Source organism: Ciona intestinalis, chromosome 5 (assembly GCF_000224145.3).
Source record: "Ciona intestinalis chromosome 5, KH, whole genome shotgun sequence".
Classification (NCBI taxonomy): Eukaryota; Metazoa; Chordata; class Ascidiacea; order Phlebobranchia; family Cionidae; genus Ciona; species Ciona intestinalis.
The window spans coordinates 3,573,979-3,589,474 of NC_020170.2; the positions used below are offsets into that span (position 1 = coordinate 3,573,979).

Genomic DNA, 15,496 nt, shown 5'->3' on the forward strand with positions numbered 1-15,496 from the left:
GGACACCTCATAATATCCTGATCATGTTTTAAACAATTTACAATGGTCTATGGAAGTTGTGAAAATACGGTTTTATGATTCTTTGAATGTTCTTTGTTTACTAGCAAATGGGACAAGAAAATAGAATGAAAAAGTGTCCCATCTTCCCCCCAGCCTACTGTACTAAAACAGATGTCCAACATATATCCCGATTGGTACTTACAGCACTGGCAAATATTACTAACACTGCGGCCGTTACTTTTTACTCTCATTTTTACTTATTCTGATCCAAGAGAACCAGTATGACAATTTTATTTGATTTTAACACGCTGAAAGTTACATTTTTCACCAAACTACAGTTTCAAGCTAGAAGTAATGTACACAGCACACGCTAAAATCGTCTACAGACAAAGAAAAACCTAAAAATAAATCATTTATTAATAGGCACTTTTCTACGCTTGATCAAAACACGAAAACAGTCCAAAAATTATTCTAAAACCGCCGTTTTTTTAAACATGATATTTCGAATAAAAACAAATCGGATATAAAAATGGCACGAAAGTGATTGAGATGATCATGTGAGATTACGATCGGTCCTCTGCGCTTAAACTCGCTTGAAGAGCGTCGCAAGTCTTTTTGGCATCACCCAACAACATAGACGTGTTCTGTTTGTAGAATACTGGGTTGTCAACTGCCGCGTATCCGACACCCAAGGATCGTTTCATAACAACAACCTAAATAAATGAATGTGAATGCAACTTGCTAATTTTCGTGTAGTGGGAAAACAATGGTTGTTATAAAACGAATGTTCTGTTTTATACACCTTGTGCCAGCTTAAACGAGTTACCAGATATGTAACTTTGTGGGTTATTGTTTTTCTGTATGGCTGATATTTTAGACAACCTGCTAGTGACCACTGAGTTGGAGTAATTGCCGCTAAAGTCTTGCAAAGGACACAAGCCCACAATGGCAGCAGTAATGAGCTCTCAATTTGAACCTCTGGGCTTTGGTATGTTTAACTTTGTAGTTAGAAATATGTATTTCAGAAATCCTACAACTTATTTAAAGAAAGCTACAACAACCCATAAGTGACCACTGGGTTTGAGCAATATCTATTTAATGCCTTGCCCAAGGACACATACGTCATCAATAGTAGTATCGCGCATTGAAACGAGTATCCTTCAGTTCATTGCAAATACCTATCCCCTAAACCAAAGTGACCCCCCCCAAAAAAAATTCAAACATACAATATGAATATGCAAAGTAAAATACCTGTTTTGACTTCCATACTTCCAGGACAGGCATGCCAGCTATAATAGAGTTTGGATCTTCTTGTGCAGCTGAGTTGACGGTGTCGTTAGCACCAACGACTAATACAAGGTCAGTGTCTGGAACAAAATTCAACATACAACTTTTACGGAAGGGTAATTTAACTATGGCTTACATGAATAAATAACTGAATGAATGTAACTTGCTTTATCCTCGCGTGGCTGGAAAATGACCATCCTCATAACACAAGTGTTTATACACCCAGTGTTCGCTAATGGGTTACCATATATGTTACTTTGTAAGTGAATATTTTTTGGTGAGCCTTTGAACCCTCTATTACCAAACAACTAAATAATACTACAACTGATAAAACAGCCCTAACCGGAGAAATCGTCATTAATTTCATCCATTTCCAAGACAACATCATATGGAACACCAGCTTCAGCAAGCAACACATTAAGTTGGCCAGGCATTCTACCAGCTACTGGATGAATTCCAAACCTGATGGTAAAAGTAAATAAATGTAACTTATTTACCCTTGCGTGGTGGGCAATGATAGTTGTTGTAGCATGGGTGTTCTGTTTCATACACCTTATGCCAGCTTATGAGTAACCATGTATGTAACTTTGTAGGTGCTTATTTTTACCGCATTTTTTGTTTTTATGTATGGCTGGACAACCCATTATTGACTACTGGGTTAAAGCAATTGCCGCTAACTGTCTTGCCCAAGGACACATACGCCACGCCCACAATGGTAGCAGCGACGAATATTAAACTCATAAATAGCTTTAACAAATTGACTAAGCAACAATTAGGACTGTGGCCAATAAAAAATACAGACCAGTTTTGCGGTAACAAATATAACTCTTTAGGAAGTAGTTTTTTTTTAAAAAAAAGTAAAATACGACACATTTTATAACTGTGGCCATTTTTAGCGGAACTCTGTAATTATGGTCATAATATTAAATGTACGTTTTCTGCTATGTAATAAATTAAGTAGTTTAGTTTCAATATAAGTGCAGCATCTTACCTTACATTTTTTCCTGCATCACGCAACCTGTTTACCATATCAGCAATTGGATATTGGGCTTTAGCAACACATAAGCCATAACCTACAATGTAATGTTGTTTTCATATTTTCATATGGCTGTAAGGATACATATAACTACTTTCCCTTATACATGATTTTTTAATGAATAGATGATAAATTATCAGTACTAGTATTAAAAAAAGTTAATAAGAAACAAAAAATGGCTTAACTACTAAAAACTTTGCAAAAAAAAATTTAAAAACTATTTCAAAAGTTTTTGGTTTTTATTTTAAAAATAATTTCCGAAAAAAAATTACAATTTTTTTTTAGCCAAAGTTATAATACCTGGAACAATAATGATGTTCTCGGCATCTTTGATCATCTGCACAGTGTCGTCTACATTAACCTCTGTGTGTGTCCCAGTGATCTCCATTGGTTTCCCTCCTCCTGTTGAACTTGTTCCATAACCTCCAAGGATAACGCTCATCAACGAACGATTCATCGCCTGTTGTTCAAATTAGGGTTTTTGTTTTTTGTTGTTAGAAGTGTTTGCCTTTTATGAGGTTTTAGTCCATTTTTTACTTTAATTCTCTACTTTTTAAACATCTTTTTGTAATTAAAAAACACTGTTTTTTTTTAATTTGTCATATTTATTTGCTTTTTGGCTTGTTTTTTATAGCTTTCATTTTTTTGACTCATACCATTTTCTAAATAAGGAAAACTTTGTATCAAAACCTGATAAAAATGATACCCCCCTTTAAAAAAACACAACTTTTCCAGCCATATACCAAATAACGAAATTCTCATCGCAAAAATGCAACTTTATCATCGTATGCAACAACACATTTCACTCACCACACACATAATGTAGGATAAGATGGCACCAGATGATCCAATAAGAGCTCCTACTATGGTCAGCAGGTTGTTGTTCAACAAGAAACCTTCTGCACATAACGCCCATCCAGAATATGAGTTTAGAACTGTGATCACAACAGGCATGTCTGCTCCACCAATCGCTACAGTCAGTGTGGTTCCCTAGGACGAGGTGTAAAAGTGAGGACTCTTGAATGGTATTATAAAGTAATTATTATAGGCTTAATTTTTAGGTGGTGTTAATTTTCTAATGCTATATTTATATTATTGGTATATGTGTATAACATCTCCCTAATTAAAGTATTTAACTGACATTTCTGCTCAGTGGACCTAATGGGTTATCCAAATTGTCAACCAGTTGAAGAAAAAAATTACAAATGTGATAACTCATAAACGGTCACGTTGTGTATGAAACAAAACACCCATGGCTATTACCACGACTGTCATTTTCCACTATGCGAGAATTAATAGCTATTTTTTCATACATGCATGACTACTATTTGAATGGGAATAATATATATATATATATATGATATATATATATATATATCAATATGTAACACAAAACTTTTGGGTTAATGAGCCAAATCCTAGGTCTTACAATGGACGTTACCCACATAAAAACAAAACACAATTACATACCATGACAGTTGAAAGCAGAGCTGTTGAACCAAGACACATAATCCCTGTGTTATATGAGTTATCCAACATGAATGGGATCATGGGGAGAAAACTTCCAGTAAGTAGCCCGGCATTGAGCATGTGTCTACCAGGCAAGAGGACAGCGGCAGAGTCAAGAATACCTGAAATAATTTGGGTTACAATCTGGAAAAGTACCATTTTTGGTGGAAACCTTGGTATTGTATATTTTGGTAAAAAGTATGGTAATTTTTTTTTGTAAAAGTGTGAGTGTATAACTTTTATTTTTGGATGAAAATCTAGGTAATATGTACTTTCTGGGTTAAAATTATATAAACTATTATAAATTGTAAACTATTCTAGCTTTTTATGCATTTTTTTTGTATTTTTCATTTAAAATTGCTACAAGATTCTTACTCAAGACAGGAACAAATAGATGTTCCTGTTTTTTTTTAAGTTAAATATTAATACATTTTTATCAAATACTGGTTTAGAAAATGTCTCACCTTGCAGTTTCCCATATGCGACCAATGACCCAGTGAAAGTAACCCCACCAATATAAGTACCAAGGTATGCAACAAACTTTATCATGTTGCCCATCTCGTTTTCTGCCAGATGTGGATGTTCTATCATGAATTCAGCCACGCAAGTCATAACAGCAGCAAGACCAACTAAGCTGTGGAAGGCGGCCACCAGTTGTGGGAGGGAGGTGATTTCAATTGAACGGGCAATTCCAAAACCTAAAAATTGGAAATTAGAAAGTTAGTATAGGATAGAAAAAATTGTATCTTAAATGCAACTAAACAGACCCTAAAACTTTTTTTAAGAAATTGGAAAAAAAGTGGTATTTATAAGTTTGTTAAGTACTTAACAAACTTTAAAGAATCGAGTCTTTTTCCCACTCATCTGGTATAAAAAACAGTATTTTTTGCAGGGTTTCGTCTGCCATTCGGCAAGACTTTATCAAAGTTAAATATAAACATTCTAGGTGTTGGGGTAACGGGCCAAATCTAGCCTAAATCCCAGGTCCCCCGACAAGGAACTTACCCACATAAAATAAAAACAACAACTTAAAAACGACATGAAATCTACCTGCTACCCCTCCAACAGCCATAGCTGAAACCATCTGTGTAAGCAGTGCTGGTGATGGTGCAATACATCCTAGTGTCGCAGCAATACCACCAGACACACCAATGATACCGAGAGCATTTCCCATCCTTGCTGTAGATTGTTTGGACAAACCACCCAAGGCCCCCACACAACATAAGCCAGATATAAAGTACATCATCTGTGTAGAAATTTACACAAGTTACAAGTTATTACTTTTCAGGTCATTTAATATATTACTTTTTCCATTTTGTTGGTATTCAAAGCAGTACCTCTAAATGTCATTATTTTTTTATATCTCTATTTTATTGAATCAAATTTTATCTATATTTTACAATATTAAACAAATGATATCACCAATTGAGGGAATATTTTACTTTTCATGCCTTCTTATCTATGTATATATACTTTTTGCATGATTACCCACCAGTCAATATCAAAACTTCAAATTTCCACTTGTTTAAATATATATATATATACAATTCTATAATTTTTCTAGTTAAACAACTCATACCTGATGCAGATTAGATGCCCCGTTCAATGTTCCGAGGTAGTAAGCTCCGAGGTAGGCTGCTCCCGGGATCGCATAAAGATAATTATGCTCCGGAGGATCATCAGGTCTCTTAAACATGTCCAACATCCTTTGCGTGACGAGGAATCCTCCAAAGATATTGATGGAGGAGATGAAAGTGGATGCGAGAGCAAGACTCTGGGAGGAGAGGATTTGATCTTTGAGTATCCATATAACGGTAGATGTATCAATTATATCAGACTTTATAGTTTGGTAAAAATGCTCTACATTGAAATTTTTATTTTGCTGCTAAATGTTTGTTTAGTGAGTTAGTTCTAACTATCAAAAGTTCTTTTGATAGCAAATTTATTAACGTTTTTCACAGCAAATTTATTAAACAATATACTTTACAATTTATAGGACACATACTAAAAGCTGTTCACAGCTTATTAATAATTATACAACGAAATTTTGTATACTTTGATTTTGTTTCACTAATACTAGGCAATATAAAAACTTAATTTAATTTACGTATTGTTATTTAATGAAAATTTTTTAACCAATTTAACTAATAATAAGTATAACTAAGACTAAATTTAATTTACCTGGCTGAAGTATTTGGTAAATAGTAAATAGTCACAAATTATTGTTGATTAAGTAATGGAGATTTTATAGCACATCCATTAAACTAATGCTGATTAAAACAAAGAGTCAAAACCCTCCTATACCTGTGCTGTAGTGTTTGGTAAATATTCTCCACCCATCAGGAACAAGCCACCTGCAGCAGTTAGACCAGATATCGCATTTGTGACGGACATAAGTGGCGAATGCAATGCAGGTGCTACACCCCATACAGTGTGGTATCCTACTATGATACTGATACCACATGTTGTAACCATCTGTGTAACACTCGGAGTTGGGGACAAGACACCCATACCAACCAATCCAGTGAGACCTGAGGATTCATAGTAAATTATAACTTTGTAAATTTAACACAGATGGCAGTAGTACATTTCATTTTTAGTTGTGTAAATTGAATTTACAACAAATTGGGTTTTATAGAAAGGTGTATTTAACGGCAATTTGTTTGAATTTGTAACTTTACAGTTTACACTGTTTTTAGTCTTCATCTGAATTTTGAAGCAAAACTCATAATTTAATGCAAAAATTAGGAATTGCTAAGTGTATTAGTTCTTTTATATAGCCATTACTGTATTTTATTAAGATTTTGCATTGAAAAAGCAAACTGAATGCAAAAACTAGTAATTTGTAAGAAAACCATAAAAATACCATTTTTTTATTGATTAGACAGTTCTAAAAATCTAAACAAAATTAAATCTAACCTCCTGTTGTGTAGATCGCAGATTCTTTAAACTTGGAAGCAAAAGCTGACTCTGGTTCAGCTACCTCTTGTGTTTCTACAGGTTTAGGTGGGGGTGTGGGCTGGGGGACATTTTGTGGGGCTGGACTGGGAAAAGTAATCTTGCCTTCATGGACGACACATGAGCCTCGAACCTGGGGAGATTTTAGGTTGAAAATGTATTTTTATGTTTGTTTAAGTTAGTTAGAGAATTTTCTTTTCATATAAATATATATATATATGAATGAAAAATTAATGAGAGTTTAAATATAAGAATGTATCTGTATAACATTTCATCATTTATTTAAAACACTCCAGACTGTACATTTTGAGATTTAATCATGTTTTGCAGTTTTATTTGGAAAATATTTATTTAGATATTTGTTTAGTATATATATATTGTTTCCATTTTTAGGAGGGAGCTACTAAAAACGCATACTGCACACAAACAGCAATACGTTTAGATTTTGGATTGTAAAAAAACACCAAACAGCTTAATATAAGAAATAACTCCTCAAAAATAATTGCATAAAAATATGAAAATCTACTTTTTACTTGGTTTTTCCTTAAAATAAACTTGCCAAATTTTCAAATCTGCTTTTTACTTAGTTCTCCCTTTAAAAAATTGCATTCCAAATTTCCAAAGGTACTCACCACATGATCTACATTCCCATATGCAAAATCATCTTTAAATTCAAAGTCATAAACTTCCTTGTCAGGACTGATTGCTTTGATGAGCTTCACCATGTTGTTGGAATATAAGGTGGAGGATTGGGTTGGAAGTCTGCTTGGTAAGTCTGTGTATCCGATAATGGTCACACCCTGTATGTAATGTATGCATATATGTATAATTATGTATATGCATTTTTGCAATCATAATCTTAATGTATGCCTATATGTATGGGGGGAAATAAAAGATATGTCAAGGTTAATATTGCATATTGAGCCAACTCTGGCTGTGTATGTATGTATGTACAAATATAGGGATGTATAATTAGGTTAATATTTAATAATGACCATAGTTGGGTAAAATATGTTTGTAGGGAAATAAAAGGGAGCTAAAGTCTCCAAATTACATCTAAACATTGCTTAGTTTAAAAATATTCTTAGTAATTGTACAATGAGGTTTCAAAGTTAGCAGTTATAATATTTTCTTCAGTAATCAGCAATATGTAGTAACTGTTACCCCATGTTTGTATAATTTCCCTGGTTTGGTCAAAGCACAATTACCACCAGCTTCAGAAGCTAGGTCAACTATCACAGACCCATCTTTCATGCTCTCAACCATCTCTTTTGTTATAAGCTTTGGAGCTGGTTTCCCTGCATGGAATATAGGGTGTTGAAAACAACCTAACGCATATTTTAGTATATAGGTGCTCTGGCTCAGTGGTTGGGTCGTTAGGTGCTTGCATCAAAACCAACAGATACCAGGTTCGATGCTCAATACTGGTACTATTGTCGTCATATGTGTTTTTGAGCCTAATACCAATTTACACAACCCAGTGGTCAGTAATTACTTAGTAAGTTTTATAAAGGATAAAAAGCACTATTCAGTTACCGGAAGTTATTTGAAAAAAAGAACTATAAACTGCATGATAGAATACATACAATACAGAGAATACATAGTCCTACACGGAATTCAAAAGTCAACAACATAAGAAATAGTAACTGACACTACAGACCTGGAATAAGAGCAGTGGTGACAATGATATCCACTTCTTTAGCTTGTTTGGCAAACAAAGCCATTTCAGCTTCAATGAATTCCTTGGACATTTCCTTGGCATAACCACCACCACCCTCTCCCGACTCTTCTATGTCAACCTGAATTAAAACATTAATGGATTAACGACTTTAGCCTGCATGAGGGCTAAAGGCGCCTGTTTTTATTTGTATTTGTTTGACAAACAGAATGTTGTGTGTAATATCGCCCACTTGATTTGCATTGAGTATATTTTTGCAATCAGTTTTTTGCAATCAGTTCCTCAGCATGGGGCTGTATGGAAATAACGTGGTAGAAATAACTAGCAAATTCACTGTATGATTACTTCAGGGTAATGGGCCAACTCCAGCCGAAATCTCAAGTCCCATGACAAGCAACGCTGTTAGACCTCACCCACATAGAATAGACATGAAATAATGATTATTTTAAACCTATTCTTACCAACTTTTGTTTTCAATGAAAAGTAAAATCTTACTTTTAGTGGTTCTGCTCCAAGTGATTTGAATTGTTCCAAAGCCGCATCTCTTGTATCGAACCCTCGCACAATTGCTCCCATGCCTTTAGCAGTTCCTGCTGAGGCAAGGCCAGCTACGCCACCACCAATAATCAACACCTAAGAAATTAAGTTCACAAATGACTTTCTAAAACGGTAGGTATTGTATGGTTACCAACTACATTATATTTTAGATTGATTTTGATATAACAATACTTGCTTTTACCAAAACCAAGTTGCCATTGAAAAAACCAAAAACACAAAAAATAAGTCATGCAGTGCGATATGGGACATTACTAAAAAAAGAAACATAGAAAACTTAGTATAAAAGGCCCTATCATTTTTGTGTGTCATATATATGTATATATATGCAATATATTAACATTTTTTAATATTTTTGTGTCATAAATTAAAATCACTGTGTATATACACCTTGGCTGGAGGAACTTTGCCAGCAGCAGTAATCTGACCGGTGAAAAATCTTCCAAAATTGTTGGCAGCCAACACTATGGCTTTGTAGCCGGATATATTGGACATAGAACTCAGTGCATCAAATGCCTGTAACAGATAAAGAAATTTACACAAAGTCAAACTAAATTTATTACAAAAATCTGCACAGTGTGCATTTTAAACATTAACTGCTGAGAGGTGTTAAATATGCAAGTGCTAACTGTAACATGGGCTAACTGTAATCTGTAGCAATTACTAATGCATTAGGTAGGCCTATAAGCATAACAAAATTGTAAAATCAAAACTTCCAAAATTCATAGCTAACTAAATTAGTAAAAACTAATATCTTTTAAATGCGCATCAAAATTGGTAAAAGTTAAAACCTTTCATAATGTATATAAAGCAAATTTGGTAAAAAATGAAAAACTGACTTGTGCAATGGTTACTAATGCATTAGGTAGGCCTATAAGCATAACAAAATTGTAAAATCAAAACTTCCAAAATTCATAGCTAACTAAATTAGTAAAAACTAATATCTTTTAAATGCGCATCAAAATTGGTAAAAGTTAAAACCTTTCATAATGTATATAAAGCAAATTTGGTAAAAATGAAAAACTGACTTGTGCAATGGTTACACGAGGTACTTGGTCCATGGCAAACGCAGTCATTTTGTTTTCAGCAAGTGCATCTAGTAATTGCGGGTTTTGGGCTGGGTACAAATAACTGAACAAAGTTGAATTTGGCTTCATTTGCTGGATTTCAGTCAGCTCTGGTGCTCGAACCTAAATAAAATTAAAAAGATAAAAAAAGACTTTAAAAAAGATAAACATGGCTGATGGTTAATTTTAAAGTAAGCCTACTATAAATATACCATGCAAAATCAATGCTAAAATCGAATAATATGTTTATTTAATGCATATCATATTGGATAGTGACTGTACATTAAATTTACTGATACCCTAGAGCCAATACAAACTTACTTTAAGCAAGATATCTGAAGAATACACATCCTTTTTGCTGGCAATGGTGGCACCCACTTCACTGTACATTGCATTTGAGAACTCGGATGCTTCTCCAGCATTTTCTTCAACTTTCACTTTGTATCCAATCTTTGAAAGTATCGTAACACCAGCTGGACTCAAAGCAACCCTTTTCTCATTTTCAAGAACTTCTCTTGGAACACCGATAGTTATATCTTTGTATGGGTTTCCTGTAAAATGATTTTATAATTACAAAAAAGATTTATAAAATAAAATTCCGAATTGACTTATCGACATTATTTTTCAAAAGGCACTACTCTACGTATATTCTTTTGTCAGTGGGTGAGATTCAACAGCGTGAAACATAATTGGATACAACATTGAGACCAGAATTGGCCCATTACCCTGACACCCATTGTGCTACAACTAAACAAATAAATTACCTTTTTGCAAATATCCGGTTGATTGCGTGAACTTCCGACTAACTGACGATCTCACAAAGTGAGCGGTTCGTTTTACAACATTTGAATTGGATCTTGAACATAAAGAAATCAAATTCATCTTGAATTCAGTCAAAGTGGGACCATGTACAGAGTTTGTGATAAAGAAGCAGTTTCTAAATTGAACTACCCCTTATGCCTGTCAACATGAAAAATTAGAGTGACAGTTGAATCTTTCAGCATAAATGTTAAATTATTCCTTGGTAAGGCTATTATAAGACTAAGTTCTCTATATAGATATGGCGCAACCAACGGCAATTAATACACGTTTTTATGTTTTGCAGATATAATCCACAACACCTAAAAACTACATCCATTCATTTCTACATAATGCTCTGACGTATCCTGCTTTTTTGTAATTGCATGTCAGTTTATGCAAACATGGCACATTCTCAAAATAGGCTAGAAACTTAAATGTTGTTATTCGTTTTTTTTTGCAAATTGTTTTGCAGGACACACCTCCTAAACTTATTGCTTGCGTAACTTGGTTAGCAAACAAACGCCCTAGTGCACGTGCAGACGTGGCGATGCTTCATTGCAGATAATTGCCCTACATATTAAAGCAAAATGCTGTTTTCTTATAGACGATGTGTTTACAGGTAACAACATAAACTACTTTCTGACTGTTTAGAAAAATGACGTTTTGCGTCATAGCCGCAAGGCTGTTTCTGAATTTGAGCCACTGTTCTACTATTTTCAACCAGAAAAAGGGCACTAATTACCGATAAATAGGTTTGTGCAAGCTGTATAGAAAAAGATTTGAAATCTGAAATAAGTAGCATTCAAATATGACCTTCTTGGTGTCCTCATCTGTAAAAAGCAACACGAATCTTACAAAACAGGTGAACTCATAAGCGTGACGTGCCGGTTTTATGACGTCATAATTAGTCGGCGCCGCAGAGCGCTTTGCACATTTATCAAAATTTTCGTATTTGTGAAAATTCTGGATTCTAAGGAGTTTAACAGTAACAGAAACTGTACTTAGTTGTATAAACTTTGTGGTATATATAGGGGCTTTAGTTGAAATCTGTTCAAAGATTTTCGAGTCAAAATTGATTTTTTACCGATCTGCGAGTTAAAAAGAAGACGGTAAAACAAAATAGATTATATGTGACTTTAATATTTAACTAGTATTGGGCAAGGTAGTGGGTAGCTTAGAAGAGAGTCATTTTTTGGCGTATGAATTTATTATGTAGCATATTGTAGCTTAAATGCCAAGGAAAAGGCAAGTAACATTTATTTTGTTTTATTTTTTAATTTTACAAGATAAAGAAAATGCGTAATAATTTGACTATGCTTGGAAAAATCGTAAAAGGGTTGAAGACGCAACAGCAGGGCTAGCGAATGACCGTTAGATAGCAGCTTGTGCTAAATGAACATTCTGTGTGAGGCATCTAATACAAACGAAACAACCCTTTTCTAATTACATAACATGTCCTTTTCTTACCGAAGTCGTATCTTATAGTACAGCGAAAGCAATTCGACAAATCAATATTGAGTGATTTAAACTAACATCACTTGTTTAGTGGTTTTCGATCGCAAGCTACATCCAATCTATCATCGGGTTTAGTTGTAACTTGATTCCTTCGTGTCGGGTCCGAACAGATTGGAAATCGAATCTCGGCTAGTTATAGCTGATTTAAAACGCGGGGTAGTCGCCGTAATCATTATTTAAGCCGTGTTGTTTGGCAGGCGACGACAGCAGATTAAGCTTAAAGCCAATCCTGAGGTAAGACAAGTTCACTTACAGCATTAACTAGATGTTAAACAAGCGAAGAGACGGGAAAGTTTAGTTCCATTTGCGTCCGGATTTACTCTTGTAATACCCTACGCACAGCCAGGTAAGTATAGGTAATATATTATATCATGGACACTCTGGGGGTTTTGTTTGCTCATGACGACTGCTGTTTAAGCGTTGACATAGACAGAATTATTTATCTTTAGAAGTTTGAAAACAAGTCTTGGTTTCGGGGCAAGTTACGGTAGGTACATTTCTGCAGAATGATGGACATTGATTCAAGCAGTCTCAGATCTTGCCCTGCAGTGCCCTTGACGTGTGCTGTTGCCTAATTGAAGCTCTAATCGATTGCGATAAAAGTTGCGAAGCAGGTTAAGACGACAGTGCCATAATCAATGGATAGCTTGCTAAGGTTAAGGCTTTACGAGTGCTACTGTTATTGTAGGTTAGGCAGTAAAGGTACAGATCGTATTAGTTTTTTTGTTTTTTTCTTGTCTTATTTTTTTTAAGTTTGATTTTAGTTTTGCAGCATGCATGTTAGAGAATAGATGTAGGTGTATTTATTAACGACTTTTATTATATTCTTCTTTATAGTACTGTGAGATAAGATGGAATACCGTTAACATATAGTGGGGTGGGGGGATGGGACACCTTTAGCACATAAATATCCGAATATCCTGATCTTGTTTTAAACAAATAACAACGGTCTATGGGAGTTGTGAGAATACGGTTTCATAAATTTTTGAATATTCTTTGTGTACCACCAAATGGAACGTGAAAATAGAGTGAAAAAGTGTCCCATCTTCCCCCACCCTACTATATATAATTTCTTAAATTTCCTAGTCGTGTTTTTAACATTAAAACGCTTATATATACAGTAACGAGGGTGCGGTTATATAAATTCCTTCGTTTAGTGAGACGATGGTCCACCCTACCCCCATAACCTTCTATATACGAGTTAAATTTCATTTCAAAGGGAATAATATAACCTTTTCCATTAAAAAGATTGAAATGTTTTATCAACAAAAAATGAATAAGTTAAAACAATATGGTCGTCATGTTAACTGGACGTCGATAACAGCATCGCTGCCTGGTTCGCCCTATTACTTTTCTGATAAGGTTTTAGGTTACACGTATTATAATTGAGATGCGCACGGTGTATACAAAGAAAACTGGTATGTCGTTGTGTGAACTCTAGATCATAGGACGCACAAAAGTGTTTTATTTGTAGCGCTTTTGTTTGTAAGTTTTCTCTATAACTCACAGTATTGTAAAGCATTGTTGTATCGTTCTCATTTTGAAAGGCGAAAGATGGCAGTCGGCTCTAGTACAGATACCGCATCGACCATATTGCCGCAAAAGCGCTCATTACTTGGCATTTTTTATTAATAACCAAGTTTCGCAAACTGATATAATTTGGTATGCGAGCTAGCAAATGAATTATGCATAGATGAAGAACCAAATTTAATCTATAGCTAATTTATACTGATAAGCAAGAATCGGTAAACTACCAGTATTTCGCGAAAGCATGATATTAATGCTGAATTAACATATAGATGGGCGCGTCAGCACTATAAGATATGTATACGGATCTGTAATTTGGGGTGTCACTTTTGGTTTCGTTTTATTATTCAGTTTTTCGGCGAAGGCTAAAAAATGCGAGACCCGCATAAACGGTGGTGTTATATAATGGTTTTGGTTTGACCAATATTTTGTGCACTCAAAAGTACAAGGCATTTATTACTAGAGTTAGGTTACGAAATGTACATTAAATTTAGTTGAGTTCAGAGTTTCTTGGCTCGCCATTGTTTAAATCTAACCTAGTATTTTTAAACATTATCTTAAACACGCCCACGATTGAAATGCTGTATTCAAGTTGTATTTAAGTTATTTAACCAGAACGTACCGGCATGCAGGAATGGTATTGGGTATCCGCGTCAAGCATATAAATAATGCAGTAACTTTTCCTAAGGTAGTCGAGACATTTGGCTTCGCATAATCAGTGGCAGCTCCAAACGATTTCGTTTCCGCTTCGTTAAGTCCAGATAGGACCTTGATTAAATCGGAAATTTAGACTGTATGGGTATATAGGAAGACGTGCTTGGAGATACATAATAGTAAGCAATGTGCGACTGATTAAAATCGATTGGAGTTAATTCCGACATTGTTGTTTGGTTTCTGTCGCATGTGATATGATCTCCGTGAAAACATAAGGGCATATATGGCGAGCTGCGATAGAAAGGCGGTTTTCCGCTAAGTAAGGGTTGCAATTATCTTTGGCCAGTTCAAGGCTGTTTTGTTAAGACCAAGTGTTTTCAGCAGATCAGAAAGTTTCTTGTAAAAATATATAGAGAAGGGTGGGGAAAGTTGGGACACATTTTAACTCTATTTTCTTGTCAAATGTGGTAGTAAACAAGGATCTTTCAAAGAATTATAAAACTATATGCTCACGACTCCCATAGACCGTTGTTAACTGTTTAAAACACGATCAGGATATTAGGATATTATGCGCCGAAGGTGTCCCATCTTCCCCCATCCTACTATACAGTGAGTTGAGGTAAGATGGAAAATGTTTTTATTCTATTTTGACTTCGCATTATGTAGTAAACGAAGAACATTCAAAAGTTATATAACCCTAGCCTCTCGACCCTAAAAGAGCACTGTTAATTGTTAATACGATTAGGATTTTTAGATACTATGTGCTAAAGGAATTGGTTTTGGTAGGTAGATACCTTTATACAAGATTAAAAGTAAGCCTTTCCTGAACCTGACAGAATGTATTAATACATTGTTGCCCGCGGCGGTTTTGCTGCGCCTTTGTTGCAATGATCGAACTAATTGGGTGCA

At 34.7% G+C, this 15,496-nt stretch overlaps 1 protein-coding gene across 1 annotated transcript; it reads right to left on the minus strand.

Moving 5' to 3' along the window:
- Positions 1-250: 250 nt before the first annotated feature.
- On the minus strand, positions 251-11,054 carry LOC100177202 (NAD(P) transhydrogenase, mitochondrial-like). Its single transcript, XM_002128701.5, has 20 exons — positions 10,855-11,054; positions 10,412-10,641; positions 10,052-10,213; positions 9,414-9,539; positions 8,964-9,101; positions 8,451-8,589; positions 7,955-8,088; positions 7,423-7,590; positions 6,752-6,923; positions 6,137-6,363; positions 5,412-5,606; positions 4,883-5,078; positions 4,297-4,530; positions 3,794-3,954; positions 3,134-3,313; positions 2,624-2,783; positions 2,279-2,360; positions 1,631-1,749; positions 1,252-1,367; positions 251-713 (listed from the first exon to the last, which is right to left on the minus strand). Exons 1-20 carry the CDS (start codon positions 10,970-10,972, stop codon positions 564-566), a joined length of 3,207 nt encoding a protein of 1,068 aa, XP_002128737.1. The 5' UTR covers positions 10,973-11,054; the 3' UTR covers positions 251-563.
- Between the last annotated feature and the right edge of the window lie 4,442 nt (positions 11,055-15,496).